The 17,779-nt window shown below is 34.4% G+C and overlaps 3 protein-coding genes across 5 annotated transcripts in view; all 3 read left to right on the top strand.

Moving 5' to 3' along the window:
• Positions 1 to 8,614, top strand: part of LOC135845413 (adenosine 3'-phospho 5'-phosphosulfate transporter 1-like) — an 82,397-nt gene extending 73,783 nt beyond the window's left edge. Inside the window, exons 2-9 of the mRNA XM_065363942.1 lie at positions 3,436 to 3,611; positions 5,111 to 5,322; positions 5,466 to 5,662; positions 5,753 to 5,977; positions 6,055 to 6,208; positions 6,289 to 6,503; positions 6,580 to 6,705; positions 6,807 to 8,614. Of these exons, the coding sequence (XP_065220014.1) occupies positions 3,580 to 3,611; positions 5,111 to 5,322; positions 5,466 to 5,662; positions 5,753 to 5,977; positions 6,055 to 6,208; positions 6,289 to 6,503; positions 6,580 to 6,705; positions 6,807 to 6,968 (1,323 nt within the window). The 5' untranslated portion in view covers positions 3,436 to 3,579 and the 3' untranslated portion in view covers positions 6,969 to 8,614. The remainder of the gene's footprint in view (positions 1 to 3,435; positions 3,612 to 5,110; positions 5,323 to 5,465; positions 5,663 to 5,752; positions 5,978 to 6,054; positions 6,209 to 6,288; positions 6,504 to 6,579; positions 6,706 to 6,806) is intronic.
• Positions 1 to 17,779, top strand: part of LOC135845406 (deoxyhypusine hydroxylase-like) — a 152,570-nt gene that overhangs the window by 73,912 nt on the left and 60,879 nt on the right. The window lies entirely within an intron of this gene.
• Positions 14,916 to 17,357, top strand: LOC135845412 (tubulin alpha-8 chain-like). Its single transcript, XM_065363941.1, has 4 exons — positions 14,916 to 15,192; positions 15,484 to 15,709; positions 15,842 to 16,143; positions 16,214 to 17,357. The coding sequence occupies exons 1-4, from the start codon at positions 15,190 to 15,192 to the stop codon at positions 17,168 to 17,170; spliced, it is 1,488 nt and encodes a 495-aa protein (XP_065220013.1). The 5' UTR covers positions 14,916 to 15,189; the 3' UTR covers positions 17,171 to 17,357.

Here is a 17,779-nt window from a genome sequence, read left to right on the forward strand (position 1 = left end):
TCTGATCATCACTCGACGTATTGTCAACACCAGGATGTGTATTACTAATATATGTTCAGTAACTTTACCGACAGAAAAGTTTATGATTTGTCTATCACATCACAAGGCGCGAGGTCACATTTCAATTCCCACCTATGACCCGCATGGGTTTGAAGATGCTTGCTGAGACCAGATCCGTTTGTAAAATCATCTTCATTACAATAGTCGCATACATAATTTTTCTTCTTATATACTTTCAAGGTTTCCAAGGATTCACGAGCTGATTTTCCGGCACCGACGTACAACTTTTACAAAACGTCTTTGAACCTCGACAAAGAGCGGACCTTTTTCCATCACAGGGTTCAACTGTGTTTAAAATAAAATTGAAGAAAAAACTAAATAGAAACTATAAATTTCAAAAACACCGTGTGAAAATTAAATTGCTCAAAATATGAAATTTTGATAATCACTGATAAGAATGCCCACCAAATTGATAAAGTTTATGCAAACCGATACGCAATTCGCTTTACGTCAATAGCCTTATTGGAAATCTAATCAAGTTTGTCGACGACAACTGTCATCTTGCCTATTTAAAAAAATTGAATGAAACAGAATTATTCGAGGTACGAACTAATAATGTAGAAAGGAACATAGAAAATCATCAAAACAATTATGAAAATGAAATTTCACAAAACCTAGGTACACAATATTGGAACACAAAAAAACGAAAGTAAAAGTAACATTCTGATATATATGTACTAAATGAGAATAGACACATATGGAGTGTCAATGGTAAATTAAATCCTATAATAATAATCGAAACAAAATGTGGAAATACGAAATACTTATTATGGATACAAAACAACGAAATCAATTAAGAAAAAAAAACAGAACACATCAAACAACCTAGAGGAACGTAAATTGACGAACATTGTTTGAGAATGAATAAAAGGCCCCTATTAGAAAACAAGAAAAGTAACATACTTAAGTAAAATACGATATTATTCAGTTCACGTCATCATTTCTAATACAAATTCCTGATCATAAAGTACATTCATTTCTAAAATCGATTTGTCAAAAGACGAATAAACCACCATTTTCAAGTCAAACGAATAAAAGTAGTATTATTTGGACTGACCATATATTCTTCAACGATTGTACAAGTGAAATCATTTCACTTCTGGTTTTCATAGTTGGCATGAAGTACCTTCAGTTTTATATTGTCACATTTAGATTCCACACCTTCCAATATGTAGCTTATAGTATTTGGTGTTTTCAAATTTATTTGGGACAGCTCCTTAGGAATTGTTTTGTTGCTCGAGGAAGATTCACCCAGTAAGCCAGTTTGCTAGTTACACTTTCTTCATCCTTACAGGATGCGTGCCTAATTGATGAAGAACATTAAAGCGGCAACATGGGAACAGTATTCCCCTAATCTGGCTATGGCTATACATATTGTACAATGGTCAGTTAATATCTTCGACTTCTCCACTGATAGCCATAATATCACTCATCTGATTCGTTACTTTTCATGGAATGTTTGCACTGTAAGAAACATAAAATTGAATAAATAAATTAAGATTAAATATAAAAGATAGATGACAAATATTCGTAATACATATATTAGTGTCCCTTTCGGCCTTAGATCTTACCTTCATTTATGTACTTACTTTACCTAAAAATAAGAATAATATGAAAAGATCAGAACTAAATTCTGAGTAAGTTAGAAATGAATAAATTTACGATAATAATTCATTTTACATTAGAAAACGTATGTGAAGATGACCTTAGATCCATTCTACGAAAGATCAGGTCCGGCACTTTTTCATTTTCTCGCCCCTTGTGGTATAGGATTAAACATATTTACTAAGGAATTCTTTTTGGGGGAAGCTTGGCGTGTCCAAATAGGTAGGTAAGGATTTTGAATGGAAATTCTAAATAGGATAAGTGGGTATTTTTACAGGAAAGTGACATATAGGAACCTGCCTATACTCCAGATAATTAAAATGTCCACACATGAGAGTAATTTATTTCCTATCATCGAAAAGGGTTAGTGAAATGGGACTATGTACAGGGTGGACAGAAATATCAGGTACCCCTAAGAAAGTTTTTCATTAAAAATATAGGTTGGCAACGTGAAATATATGCATATGATTGGTGAAATGTTATCTCTCCAGTCTAACAACCAATCATGTGCTACCATTATTATCATTCACTGTGACCAACCGAAGTATTTAGCAGAAAACTTTTTTAGGGGTACCCGATATTTCTGTCCACCCTGTACATATAGGTAAATACCTATCAAAGTTCCAAAAGAATCATTTGAGATCGTAACCTCTTTTAGGTGATAGATATTTATTCGATCAATTAATATTATTCGAATGGAATAATTACGATGTTAGACACATTATGAAATTGAATCTTTTACTTGATTATCTAAATTTCTAAGAGCTAATAAAATATCATACCTGATATATTTAATTATTAGTTTCAAAAACCTGACATTACCTTGACAATTTCAATTTTTTAAACTAAGACCAAGTCAATTACCATGACTATATAGTAGCCCTATTTAAGAAGAACTTGCCCTAAATTCACACCATTATCTAGGCGTGTGCCTAAGCACCGCCATTACTGGCTTACGTGACACAGGTTTACTCTTCCATAATTAAACTCGATTCATTTGAAATAATACGCGAAATCATTATCGAAAATTCAAATCAATTAACACTCGAAATTAAGTCATTTTATTTACGTACTCGAAACATTATTAATTAAATAAAAAGAGAAAAAGAAAAAGGATTAATTATAACGCAATCGCGTGACACACAAATCGTACGTACTATATAACATTCGAATTACTATTGGTACCTATCACGTTAGGTAGGACTTACCTAACATCCGTAAGTTTAACTTTTCCCCACTCTCATCACTTAAGCCCAAGATCATTGAAAAATATGTAGATAGGTTAGTCTACCCAAATAAATTCAGGTAATTAATTTGACCTATGCTACACCCTTGCAAACTACATATGTGAGGGCGCATACGAAAAGGGTCCAAATGATCAAAAAAAAAAAAAATTACCTGAAATTGTCGTAGGAACTCTTTAAGTGACTTTTTTTTTTTTTTTTTTGGTTGTGTGGTCCCTTTTCAAATGCGCCCTCCCATATAAACATTCATAATTTAGTGAAGTGTGAATAATTTTTTGTAGGTGGGTGGGGGAGGGGGATTAAACAAAAATCTTGAATTAGCTTTCAAATTGAGATGACATTTTTTATTTTTACAAAAACAAAGTTACCTACAAATTTTAATAGGTAATTCAATCATTTTATTAAAAAATAGGAAGCAGTATAAAAATATAGTTAGTTGCCCGGTGTAGTGTGTTTATTAATTATTAGCCATTATGATAAGTATTTATCTATTGAAAGGTTATATTGTTATTTGGTTATCTTTAAGGTGAAATTTCTCATTCCTTATTTTCAAAACTGGCACGACATACACCGATCGATGTACGTTATTCGTAAAACTGCCAGCCATTTAGCAGAAAAATTTTAGGAAGGAAAGGCCTTCAGTGAAATTATTTACTTGAAATACGTCACGATGCAACCCAATAAACCTCAAGTCATTATATGGTAAGTTTTTATTCGTATTCAAATCATTTAAAAATTAGCATGACAAAAGTACAGATTGCAGTCATATAAGAATACCTATGAGGTGCGCCAATTTAATAACAATACTCTTGCCATTACGCGAGTTGTAGTTACACTGGAACAACGGACGAGGTCTCGTTGGAAAGAGGAGTGGATTTTCTATTACTGTACAAAATTTCAAGTCGATTGGATGATTTTTGCGTGTTTTACAGCCTCTCAAAGTTGGCAATTTTTCTACCCTCGTTGTGAAAATGAGTGTTGCAAATTTTTTCTTGAAGGAATATTTACCTCCTCGAGCCATCTCAGTGCCTCCTCAGCATTTCTACTCCCCAGATTCAATTCCTATGTAGTAACCTTTAATTCATTCTCAGAAGGTTTTTACCTGAAAATTAAATTTCATTTCATTATTGAGCCTGGCTGAAGAGCCTCCATTCAAATTTTGAGAAAGCTGCCTCTGAATAAGGCCGTACGGATTTTTGAAGGGCATTTTAGAGAATAACTGTGGGGCATTCTGTTAAAGGACGACTATGCTGAAGATATATTGAGGTCAACCTCCTCCAAAAATTATTTTACACTCACCTCAGAGGGAGTTTCCTCACAACCATTAGGAAATGATTTCCCCATGACCTACTCTCTGTGTGGTTTTGATTGAGTGAGCTTCCTCCAACAGTTCCTTATCTCTTTTAAACATCATTTTTGACTTTTTTGGACTTCCACCACTCCTCAGATTCACAGTCGCCTCTCCCTGAATCAAAGACCCTCCTCAAGACTTCCTAAAAGTTTCTGGACTGACTCTAAGGAGGATGTTCACTTCAAGCAGCTGTACAACACGCAAAAATCATCCAATCGACTTGAAATTTTGTACAGTAATAGAAAATCCACTCCTCTTTCAAACAAGACCTCGTCCGTTGTTCCAGTGTATTTACAACTCTCGTAATGGCAAGAGTGTCGTTTTTTAATTGGCGCACCTCATATTTACAAATTTTATAGCATCGATCAATTGTCATTTTTCTGAATAGTTGGTAGAATACATTGAAATACAAGTTCATTCATAGGTAATCCATTTCTACAGGTTCGAATATTTGAACATTTTAAAATTTATTCATAAAGATACATGTCTTTTTATTAATTTATTTTTTATACTTACCAAAAGAGAATATTGTCTTTATACGAGTAATTCATTAATCATTACCAAAAAGATATCATGGTGGCGTAGGTTAACTTATCAGGTAATTGAAATATGTTTGATAAATTAAAAAATAAATGAAATTCTGAATTAAATTAAGAACACATTTTTAATATTTTTGGTAACAAAACGTGATATGATAGAAAGACTTCCCAGAGGTAATGCTAATCAAGTTGTTGGAATATTACATAACTAAAAAATGAAAAATGGTAAATGTGTACCAATTGTATTGTATCAATTAAAGAATGATACATTCATGTTAAAAGAAATGAACGTTGGGTTAAATTTTTTCCAGCCTTTTGCTGTTTTCCACCGTCCTTGTCATTTACGCTTTTGCCAAGGCATTTACCTTCCTGTTGGAATACCTGCGTCATAATGGCGATGAACATTTGGAAAATAGCTGGATTTTTCGATTAGCTTTGAATTTACTGGGATATGGAACTATTTTTGTGCCTGGGTTTATCATTTTCCAATACGTAAAGAGAAGTAAAATTGCGGAATCTGCAGGTAATTTTCACTCTGCATTGATGCTGGCGCTCAAAATCAGATGCAATTTTCATTCTTCGTGCCAATTGCACGTTGTTCTTTATTGCCATTCGATGGCAATAGGTTTTTAAAGTAATTATTTTAAAGTTTATTTCCAATTTTAGATCAAAATTTCTTCAGTCGGCTTGTAAGAGAATGCTTTTTGGGGTCTGATAAAAAAGCGTATGTCAGTTTGGATTCGAGTGGTTCTACCAAGCCGCAGACTTTTTTTCAAGAAACATTTCAACTTCTCTTCTGTTCAGTGGGTTTAATTGGAACTTATGTGATATGGGGATTGCTTCAAGAAAAAATAATGACTCAAGTAATACTCATTTCGATTTTTTGTTTTTTCTCTGATTTATTTCAGTATAATCTATTTGTGCTGGGGCCTATAATTAATTTTTTTTTTCAGAATTACGAAAATCGCAAAGGTGAAAAAGATAAATTCGAAGATTCACAGTTTCTAGTTTTTGTCAATAGAATATTAGCATTTTTGCTGTCAGGGGCGATATTATTGATTTTTAATCAACCGAGGCATACTGTTCCCTTTTATAAATATATTTACTGTTCTTTCTCAAACATTATGAGTTCCTGGTGCCAATATGAAGCATTAAAGTTTATCAGTTTTCCGACTCAAGTAATGATAATAATTTATGATCATGTTTAAATTAACAAACAAACTTTTCTAGTAATAGTTGCTTTTCTCGAATTTAGGTGCTGGCTAAAGCGTCAAAATTGATTCCTGTGATGATAATGGGAAAAATAGTTTCGAAAAAAAAGTACAAATATTATGAATACATCACGGCGTTATTAATTTGCGTTGGTATGGCTATGTTTCTGGTTGGATCAAGGGATACTACCAAAAACGGTACACACATTTTTTATCAATCATACTACTCATCTCCTGTAAAATGATTTTTTATAGTCTGCATTTGTAATTTCTGTCAGATGAAACAATAACAACGTTTTCCGGAGCTGTCTTGATTGTTGGATATATGTTATTTGATAGTTTCACTTCGAATTGGCAAAGTAAACTTTTTACCAAGTATTCAGCAACATCATTGCAAATGATGTGTGGAGTTAATTTTTTCTCTTGTTTGTTGACTACTGTGTCTCTATTCCAACAAGAAGGATTTAGCGATTCTTTTTATTTTATGGTCAAGGTAATATTCATTAAATTACCTGCTTGCTTTATTTTTCATATTCAATCGTCATTTATCAATATTGTGTTATTTGCAGTTCCCTAATTTTGCTGTAGATTGTTTTGTCTTATCGGTATGTTCAGCCATAGGGCAGCTTTTTATATTTAACACCATTTCTTGTTTCGGTCCAGTAGTTTTTGTGATAATAATGACAGTGAGACAAGTACGTAGCCTTTCTTTATTTTTTATAATTTTGTATTTTTTTTCTGTATAAATAATTTTATAGGATTACTGGATCTCATTTTTCTTTTGTTTGTCTTATAGGCGCTTGCAATTATTTTATCGTGTATTATGTATCGTCATGCGTTGACTGCCATTGGTATAGTTGGTATATTCGTCGTGTTTGTGGCTATCTTTCTGCGCATATATTGCGGTCAACGAATTAAACGTTTGAAAAAGAAATCTCCAAATTCGTCATCGGTGTGAAACCGAATCATTTATCTGTTGTTGAATGTGTGGAGTGCGTTTTTGTGATTTTTTTTTTTTAGTGATTACCTAATAATATGTACCTACATGATGTCAACGTATTATAAATCATCATGATGAAAAAAATTATGAATAATAGGTATCACGAAAAACATGTTCGCTAGTCCAATGAAAAAATATTATCTACGTAACTTAATCTTTATAAATGTTGAAAACGCCCTTAAGAGATGCATTTATTCCTTTTTGTATTTTTTCTGTCGTCAGTTTTTAAATTTGTTAGTCTTAGTTATTTTTGGACCCATACTGTAGATCATCTTCCATGTAAATAGAAGGTTTTGTACTTTGTACCTATTTAAAGTTAAAAAACACCACGCCGTAATTTTTTATATGTAGTCGGCTTATTTAATTTATTCAGAGTTATCGCAAGTACTTATAGTTTTTTTTTTCAAACAGGGTGTCTACCAGGTAGTGAAAATAGTGAAAGTAGTGAAAGTAGTGAAAAAGTAGTGATTTTCAGCCATTTTGCTTAAAAAGTAGTGAAAAATGAAAAAAAGTGGAAAATCTGATTTTCCACACAAGAAAAATTTTCTTAAAAATGGCTCATTTGTTGACTTTATTAGAACTTGAATTAGACCACGTATTTTTAAAAAAAATTCCCCTCGCTTCGCTCGGGCTGTTTGCTCTTCTATTTCAGTATAAAAAACTTCAAGAAATGTTCGAAGTTTCAATCAGAAAAATGCTCCCTTACCTCCATAAAAACAACTGTTTTTTTTCTTCTTGAAACATGAATTTTGGAAAGCGTTCTTGGCGTCGCTTCATTCGGGCTCGTTTGCTTTTTTTCAAGTTTTATTTATTTACTTTTTTTTTAAAAATAATCATTCAAGTTTTAAAATTTTGAAGCAAAAATAATGAACTTCTTCATTCATTGCCCAAGAAAGCAACGTTTTTATACCCCTCGAAGTACTAATTTTCGATAGCTTTTTCGAAAAATTGGTATATTTTTTCCAAATGAAGAGTGATATTCCAAAACTCGCTTTGTCCATTTTTGTCGAAGTTGGGTTTTCAGCGGTACCTGGTAGATGAAGTATTAACTCACATTCCTACATCATCAACCTACCAAAATGAGGCGTTAAAGTCACCTAAATAGCCAATTCACTAAGAATTTTAAAAAAAATAATGTTCCAAAACGCGCTTTGTCCATTTTTATTGAAATTTTTTTCAGCAGTATTTAGTGGATGAAGTGTATACCTACACTCCTACATCATAAATCCACCCAAATAAAGTGCTAAACTCGCCTAAAAATCCAATTTACCCGTTTAAAGGGAAACTGTTTTTCCTCTCTCCTGAAAAGTTGTGAAAATGGACAAAGCGAGTTTTGGAATATCACTCTTCAAATGTTGTTCAAATTCAGGGTGTCTAACAGGTACTGCAGGTACTGCAAGTACTGTAAAAGTACTGCATTGAAATCCTCGGTACTGCAAGTACTGTAAAGTACTTGTTAGATAGTCGATGTGATCCGTTATTGTATCGTCTACGTACTCGTAGCTATTCTATAGGTACGAGATAAGCTTGTGGGATTTTCCACTTTGTACTTGTACTCATTGTACATATCATACCTGACCAAATATACGTTATTCCGTTGTGTTCGTTGCTGTAGATATGTTGTATTCGTCTCTCGATAGTTTGACATGGTATCAGGCGTGGTTTTCAAGTTGTAGATTGAAAAATTAATGTGTGGTTGTGGCCTGAATTTTTTTTTGAATTTTTTTTGAACTTGTTTGCCGTTTTTTATCGTTACGTAAGTTTTTTAAAGTGAATATGTTGGCTAGAGATCAATTTTGCGGTGTTCCGGAGTTCGATGGAACTAATTATCATACGTGGAGCTTTCGAATGAAGCTGTATCTAGAGGCAAAGGAAGTTTTGACCTGTATCTCAGTTGAACCGACGGATCAGACCAAATCCAAAGACTCTAAAGCCAAGAGTATTATTGCGAATTCGTTGTCTCATGAAATGTTATGTCTAGTTTTGAATCAGACATCGGCGAAAGGTATGTGGGATGTTTTAGAGAAGCTGTATATTCGTGTTGGCCGAGCTGAGCAAGTACTGGCGGAAAATGAGCTCAGTGCTTTACAATATGAACCCAGCAAGCAAACAAGAACCGAATTTATTGCCGAATTTGGAAAACGAGTTCATAAAGTCCGAGCCTCCGGTAAAGCAGTCGACGAAGATGGTGAATTAGCTCATTTATTGTTAAAAATGCCAAAGGAGCTTGAACATTTGAATGATATCGTTGATGTTTTACCTGCCGACGAGTCTAAGCTGCAATATGTAAAATCAAAGTTCCTATCAAGTAAAAAGTCACCCACTGAAGTCCAAAGTACACCTTCCGAAGATAAAAGTTCCAGTTCTGAGATAAAAACTAGCTCCAGTTCCGAGAATAAAAGTGACGAGCCTGCAGATGGTGTTAATTCGAGTTCATTATTTTATGCCAAAAGGGACATTCAGTGTTTCGGGTGCGGTGAAAAAGGGCATATGAAGAAACAGTGTCGTAATAAATGGACTAATCAAGGCAGACGTCATAATGGACGAGGTAATTTTCGCGGTAATTGGTCCAATCGTCGAGGGAGAAGAGGCTATCGGGGTCGTGGTAATAGCAACAATAATCAAAATCGAAATCCGCCAGAATCGTTTCTAATTGAAGTAGATAATCATCAGTTGTCAATTAATAATTCCGAAATCGAAGGTAACAATAGTTTGATGTCTTGGTTGTTAGATAGTGGTGCCACTGACCACCTAGTTTGTAAAAAGGAATATTTTTCTGAGTGTATTCGTTTGAAACAACCTGTTGATGTTAAGGTTGGTGATGGTTATCCATGCAAATCGGAATATATTGGTAATGTTAATGTTGTATTTAAAGTTGATAGAAAATTAACTAGTTGTAAAATTAAAAATGTATATTTGGTAGAAGAAATTAGGAATAATCTGTTATCTCTGAGTACTATTGATCAGGCTGGGTATACTATTGTTTTAGGTGATGGTAAAGCAGAAGTGTATAATAGGTCTAGACAGTTGATAGGTATTGGAACCAAAAAGGGTAAACTGTACGAGATAACGTGCAAATATGAGGGCAAAAATGGTAATTTTGATAACGGTGATAAGTGTATCTATGCTTCACGTAAGGTTGAGACAGATAAAAAGTATTGGCATCGAGTGTTGGGTCATGTGAATTTTTATACTATCAAGGAGTTGGCTAAAGGTAATATGTTGGATGGTTTTCCTAGTAATGTTTCTGATGAGTATGTTGAATGTGATCTGTGTAACCGGAATAAGATGAGAAATTTATCGTTTGGCGGAGGTCGAAGTAGGGCTAATGATTTGCTTGAAATTGTTCACACAGACGTGAATGGACCTCATATGACAAAGGGCAATAGAGGTGAGCAATATTTTGTCACCTTTACAGACGATTATAGCAAGTATGTGAAGGTATATTGTATCAATGCGAAGTCCGAGGTATTCGATTGTTTTGTGGATTATTATAACAAGGTAACGAATTTAACTGGTAAGAAAATTCTGAATTTGAGATGTGATAATGGTCGCGAATATATCAATAGGCGTTTTTATGATTTTTCGAGAGAGAAAGGGTTCTTTATTCAGAAGGTTCCACCATATACACAGCAGTTGAACGGATGTGCTGAACGTCTCAATCAGGTGATCGTTAATCGTGCTAATTGTCTGTTTGATGAGTCTGGTGTTGATAAGAGATTTTGGCCAGAGGTTGTTAAAGCAGCAGTTTACATTGGCAATCGTGTCCTTGCAAATTCAGTGGAAAATCGTACACCATTTGAGCTTCTTTTTGGTAAGAAACCTGACGTTTCGAATCTTGTTTTGTATGGATCGGAGGTTTTCGTTCGTGTACCTGACCAAAGGCGTCCTGATAAATGGTCCAAGAAAGGAGTCTATGGGAAAATCGTTGGTTTTGAGGAAACTGGTTATCGTATCTTGTGTAATGGAGAAATAACTGTGTCTAGGAACGTGAAGTTTATTGATCCAACCAAAAGTAGAATAATGTACCTAGATAGTGATGATGAAGAGGATGAGTCAAGGTCGAATGAGTCAAGGTCGAATGAGTTGAGGTCAAGTGAATCGAGTGAGCGTGAGTTACCTCGGAGATCGTCACGTGAGAAGAAACCAATAGATAGGTATGGCTCACCAGTTGCCTATTTTGTCCAAGTAGGTGTTCCGGATACGTATGAGGAGGCAACTACTGACGAACGAGCTGATGAATGGAAGGAGGCAATGGAAAAGGAGCTTCGAAATATTGAGAAGAATGCCACCTGGATTGAAACTGACCTACCTGAAGGTCATAAAGCTCTAGATTTGAAGTGGGTATATGCCAAGAAAGCTGATGGTTCGCTGAAAGCTCGAGTTGTTGTTCGTGGTTACCAACAAGATGACGAGCTTGAAGAATTATACTCACCAGTTGTTAGTATGGCAGCTGTAAAGACCTATTTTTCGTTAGCTGTGAAGAATAAGTGGCATATTGAGCAGTTGGATGTTGATGCTGCGTTCTTAAATGGTGAAGTCAAGTCGGAAGTTTATGTCAGTCCTCCGAAAGGATATCCTATCAGACCTGGTAAAGTACTCAAGTTGAAAAAGGCACTATACGGTTTGCGCGAAAGTCCGAGATGTTGGTACGAATGTCTTGATAGGTATCTCAAGTCTTTAGGCTTCAAGAATTTTGGTTCTGAGAGATGTATTTACGTAAGAGGAAATGTGTTCATATTGGTATATGTTGATGATTTGTTGATTTGCGGTGGTGATCTCAGAGAAATTCAATCAGTGATTTGGAAATTGTGCTCAAGATTTTCTATGAAGGTCATGGGACCTGTGTCGAATTATTTAGGCGTTGAAATTCGTTATGATCGAACTGGTGGTGTTATGGAATTGGTACAATCGGCATACATTGAAGAATTAGCTGTGAAATATCGTGTAGCAGACTCCGAGCAGATTTTTACAACACCTATGGAAAGTGGTCTCAAGTTGAGAAAAATGGACGAAGTGAGAGATGATTTGCCTTATAGGAGTTTAATAGGTGCTTTGTTGTATATTGCCGCAGCAACTCGTCCTGATATCTCATTTTCGAGTGGTTATTTGAGTCGTTTTCAGGCAGGCTATTGTAAGGAGTATTTTGAGTATGCGTTGAGAGTGCTCAGATATTTGTATTGTACTCGTGATCTTTGTCTGAAATATGTTAGTATTGGTTCCTCGGATCCAGTGTTGGATTGTTACGTTGATGCGGATCATGCTCAAGATCTGAATGATAGAAAGTCCACATCTGGATTCGTTATTCGTGTGTATGGAAATCCTGTGTTATGGAAGAGTGTCAAACAGGGAGCAGTGACCAGAGCATCCACTCAGGCTGAATTTTATGCACTTGCTGATGCCACTCAGGAAGTGATGTGGATCAAGGGATTATTGTCTGAGTTTGGTAAAGTGGATTGCAACGTTAAGATATACGAAGATAACTCTGGTGCTGTATCTCTTGCCTGTAGGGGTAATTTCACTGGCAGAAGTAAACATATAGATATCGCTTATCGTTTCGTTCATGATTTAGTCTCCAAGGGAGAGATTTGTGTAATTCCGGTGGCGAGTGAGGAAAATATCGCGGATATTTTCACCAAGCCCCTAGACCGGACCAAATTTGAATATTTTCGAGGTTCAATGGGGGTCGTTCCTTCTAGTGTCTAGCCTATTTGCATTGAGCTTTATTTATCGTTTTATACTTCGTTGTTTTAAATCATGTTGTGAAATATTTATTTGTTATGTTATATTATTCAATTTGCGTATTATTGTGTTTTAATGGAATATTTTATGGTGATATTTTATAATGTATTAAATTGTTAATTTGTGTCACATCGAGGTGGCGTGTTAGATAGTCGATGTGATCCGTTATTGTATCGTCTACGTACTCGTAGCTATTCTATAGGTACGAGATAAGCTTGTGGGATTTTCCACTTTGTACTTGTACTCATTGTACATATCATACCTGACCAAATATACGTTATTCCGTTGTGTTCGTTGCTGTAGATATGTTGTATTCGTCTCTCGATAGTTTGACAGTACTGCATTTTGCCTGAAAAGTACTGCATTTTTTCTCAAACTCATTTCAGTTTTTGGTGAAAATTGTGCTTAAAATGGTTAAAAACCACTATTTTTCAAACAAAATTCCACAAAATTTTTTTTCGCCCTCACTTTGCTCGGGCAATATTTTGGTTTTCTTTTCATGTTTCTCAATTTTAAAAAAACTCATAAAAATCACATTATGTTTGGTCAGTTTTCATCTATGTATACCTTTCAATTTTTCCAACGGACCACCTACCCAAAGTTGTCAAATTATAAAAAGTCAGCAAATTGCCCAAATGTGCTGATCGTGTTGGGACTCGTCAATGTCAATAAATTTTGAAAATTTTTAGTCTTAATAAAGAGGTTTAATTACCAACTTTTGTGAGACTTGAATAGCGCATTTTAAGAATTTTTCGCCCTCACTTCGCTCGGGCTGAATGCAGTTTCTCTTTTTCTGAATTTCTAGGTCTATTGGTTTTTCTTTTACAAAATCAAACTTTCTAAAAATCCATCATTCAAACTCAAAAAGATGTTTAAATCCAAAAATAAACTCCTCACATGAAAATTTTTTTTTTATTGCTCGAAATATGAAAATTTTGAGAGCTTATGCCCTTACTTCGTTCGGGCTTTTTTGCTTTTCTTTTTTGGAACTGAAATTTATTTTAAAAAATTGTTTAAATTCTGAAATTTTTAAGCCAAAAAAATCAGTCTCTTCCCATTAAAAACCGTGTTCTTTCATTTATCAAAACAGGAATTTTCAAAAGTTTCTGCCCTCGCGAATACGCTCGGGCTACTTTCTTGTTTGCTTTTATGGTTATTATTTTATTTTTTTTCAAAATGATAAAGTTTTTATGTTTAAGGCCTCTAAAAATTGAAAAATGAAAACGATTTTTGTCAGTCATGATAGGCTATGAATATATACCCTAATTACAAATTATAAATTTAACTTATTTGGATTTCTTCATAATTTTAGCGTTTGAAATTTCAAGTTTTTGCTGCCAAGTGGCAAATTAGTGTTTGAAAACTCCTGAAAAAATGGAATTCTTCTTTTTTAAAACATTTTTTGAACCTCAAGATATGAAAGCTGAAACTGAAAACTGAAAACTGATAACAAACTGAAATTAACAAGTTTTTCCATGTAAACTAAAAAATTACTGCTTAATTCCAACTGTTTCAAAAAGATTTGGGGGGGGGGGGTCGGTGTAAGCTGGATTAAAAAACAAGGTACTGCAAAAAGTACTGCAAAAAGTACTGCAAAAGTACTGCATTTCTTCCGAGAAATTTTGTTAGCAACCCTGAAATTTTAAACTTTTTTATTTTGAAAAAGTTCTTTATTCGCCCAATTTTATTATTGTAACAAGAACCTTAAAGGTGAAAATAAAATGAAAACTTGAAATGACAAAATTGTATTCTCGACATCCCTTTGCTTGAAAAAAATCTTGGTATGTTTGACGACATTGGAAAAGCAAAAAATTTTAATGTGAAATTTTGCCTCGTCCTCCCCCTCTTGAAAAATCTCAAGTGTTCGAAAAATGTCGTGGTAAAGTCCTGCTTTTTTATTTTGAAATTTTGTTGGACAAAACACCCTGAAAAATCACTGCTAAAAATTAAAAAAAAACTTCATCTTTCATATTTGAAAGAATTTTATTCTCGAAATATGTAGTTGATTTGTCAATTTTTCGAGTTTGCTGAGTTTGTATTTTTAACATGTAACGTGAGAAATTGTATCAACTTGAAAAAATGTTGCAATGGTTATAAAATCGTTGCAAAGTTCAAATCAAAAAAAAAAAATGAAAAATTGTTTTTGTCGGGGGGGGGGGGGGTAAAAAAATTTTGGAAGACAGCAATTTTTTTTTTGAAAGGTAGTGAAAAAGGTAGTGATTTTCGGTCAAAAAATTCCGGTAGACACCCTGTCAAGTGCAAAATAAATTTGTTTTATTTTAAAATTCAAATTTTTCCGTATCGATTTTTGAATCCGCTGAAAAAATTAAATTAGAAATATGTGGCTGTCCTTCTGTATTAATGTAGATTTCACACAGAAAAATTGAGTTTATCTTCAGTTACACAGGAAGACTTCCATAAACAGAGTTTTAAATTTATGGTATGTAAAGTTACAATTAATTATTTAGATTATTTAGATAAAATTAATCAAATATTATGATTTCAGTGTCAAATATACCTATATACTTATCAATTGCTGTTGAAAGTGTTTAGGCGTTACCATAAATTATTTCTGTTGTCTATTCAGCTATTGTATAATTACCTATTTGCATTCTGTTTTTCAATATCCGCAATTTTGTTTCGATAGCTTTGATATAATTAATTTTTTTAAATAATTAATTAGTTGACGAAGTTAGGTATTAATTTTGTGTGGTATGTTTTTGCTGTTCAGCAAGAAATCATCTCGATACATATCGGTCAAGCTGGAATTCAAGTTGGGAGTGCTTGCTGGGAGTTGTATTGTATAGAACACGGATTATGGCCAGATGGTTTTAAAAACGACGTGCCCGAGTTTTGCCCACCTCGGGAAATTTCGTTCGGGTCATTTTTCGAAGAGACAGATTTTGGAAGATTTGTTCCCCGAGCGGTGTTAGTTGATTTGGAACCTCTGGTTATAGGTACGTCCTCGTATTTTACTTCGGTTAATAGTCCATAATCTCTTAGAATATAAGTACCTACATACATACGTAGACTCTTTACCTGATTTCGTTTACTTTAAATATGTTTTCTTTCGCACTTGGTATTTACAGATGAAATCCGAAACAATCAGTACAAATGGTTATTTAGACCTAGTAGTTTAGTTTCGGGTAAAGAAGACGCAGCAAACAATTATGCCCGCGGATATTATACCATTGGTCGGGAAGTCATCAAGACCGTTTCAGAAGCTATTAGACGAGAGTGTAATTTATGTGATAGTTTGGAGGGATTCATGTTTTTCCATTCAATGGGCGGTGGTACAGGTTCCGGCTTAACAACACTGATTTTAGAAACATTGAACGAAGATTATGTTAAGAAAAAACATCTTGAATTCGTGATTTATCCATCACCTCGAGTATGCATTTAAGCAAGCAATTATTTCTGTGTTTGTGCATAGAAAATTATTAAGTTGTTTTTGTTTACAGTTATCAACCGCTACTGTCGAACCTTATAATGCGATACTTTCAACCAACGGTAGCATAGATTTGACCGATTGCGTGTTTTTGATGGATAACGAGGCTTTATACGATATATGCTCTTTGAAATTGGACGTCGAAGACCCCACATACGTGAATTTAAATCGAATTTTAGCTCAAGTAGTATCGTCGCTTACAGCAGCGTTGAGATTTGATGGGTCTATAAATGTGGAGTTATCAGAATTTCAAACTAATTTAGTACCATTTCCGAGAATACACTTTCCTTTGATCACATATGCTCCGTTCCTTAGCTCGTATAAAGCTACGCATAGCCGGACTACTATTTCACAAGTGACTAGAGCATGTTTCGAACAATCCAATCAGCTACTGAAATGCGACCCTACGCGGGGAAAATATATGGCGTGTGTTCTTCTTTATCGTGGTGTAATTCCACCTAATGATATCAATAAATCTTTAAGGATCATCAAGCAAAGTAAAATTCCTTTTGTAAATTGGTGTCCGACCGGGTTCAAAGTCGGTATTAATTTTCAACCGCCAGCCAATTTCCCAGATCACACCATGGCGTCATCTCATTTGGCTCTGTGTAATGTTGCCAATACAACAGCTATATCGGAAGCGTGGGCTAGAATTGATTACAAATTTGACTTGATGTTTTCCAAAAGGTGTTTCGTTCATTGGTATTTAGGCGAAGGTATGGATGAGCAAGAATTCATGGATGCCAGAGAAAATCTCGCCGCTCTAGAAAAGGATTATTACGAATGCGTCTCTGAAAATGTCTCCGATGGATCAACTATTTCGCCTTTAACCACCAAAGGTACAACCGCTACCGAACGAAAGCAATCCATTGGATCAACCTCTCGTAGACCTCCATCTCCATCGAGAGCGGCTTCTCCGAGAGCATCTTCTCCTAGAGCAAAAACTGTTCCTGCATCTACTCGTCGATGATTTTTTTTTTTTGTTTTAATATCGAAAATGAATTCCAGCCTGAAAAAATGTGTGGCTTCCCCCAACATTTCAAAATTCTATGTCTATTCTGATATGTGTACTTTGACTTATTACCTGGATTGTATCACAAAGTTTTTCTCTTACGTGTACTGAAACTCTGGAATAAACATTTGCTTTCCTCCTACAACGGTATCTGTCATTTTGATGAATGTAGGTAATGGGTAAAAAAATCATTCGTACGGTGGACAATTTAAATATGAAGGTGAAAATCTTTGCCAGGTGCACGTGCATGCTGATTGGTACACAAGTAAGGTAGCATCATAGCATGTCTTTTTGTTTATCGTAGAAATTTGTGTGTTCCTATATTTCTTCTGTTTTTAAAATTTTTTATACATGATTGTACATACATACATAATAATGTTTCTTTTGCACAATCTTAACAACTGAAAGTGTTGCTTTCCTCCACAACTTCATCAGTTTTTTTTTCATTTTCATTCATTCATTCATTCGAAAAATGAGCTCTTTTGCATTCTCAAACACGGATCTTCCCAATGAGACACTAAAGGCATGGAAGATTATAGGTACAGCATATTTGTTTATTCGTGTTCA

Source organism: Planococcus citri, chromosome 4 (assembly GCF_950023065.1).
Source record: "Planococcus citri chromosome 4, ihPlaCitr1.1, whole genome shotgun sequence".
Classification (NCBI taxonomy): domain Eukaryota; kingdom Metazoa; phylum Arthropoda; class Insecta; order Hemiptera; family Pseudococcidae; genus Planococcus; species Planococcus citri.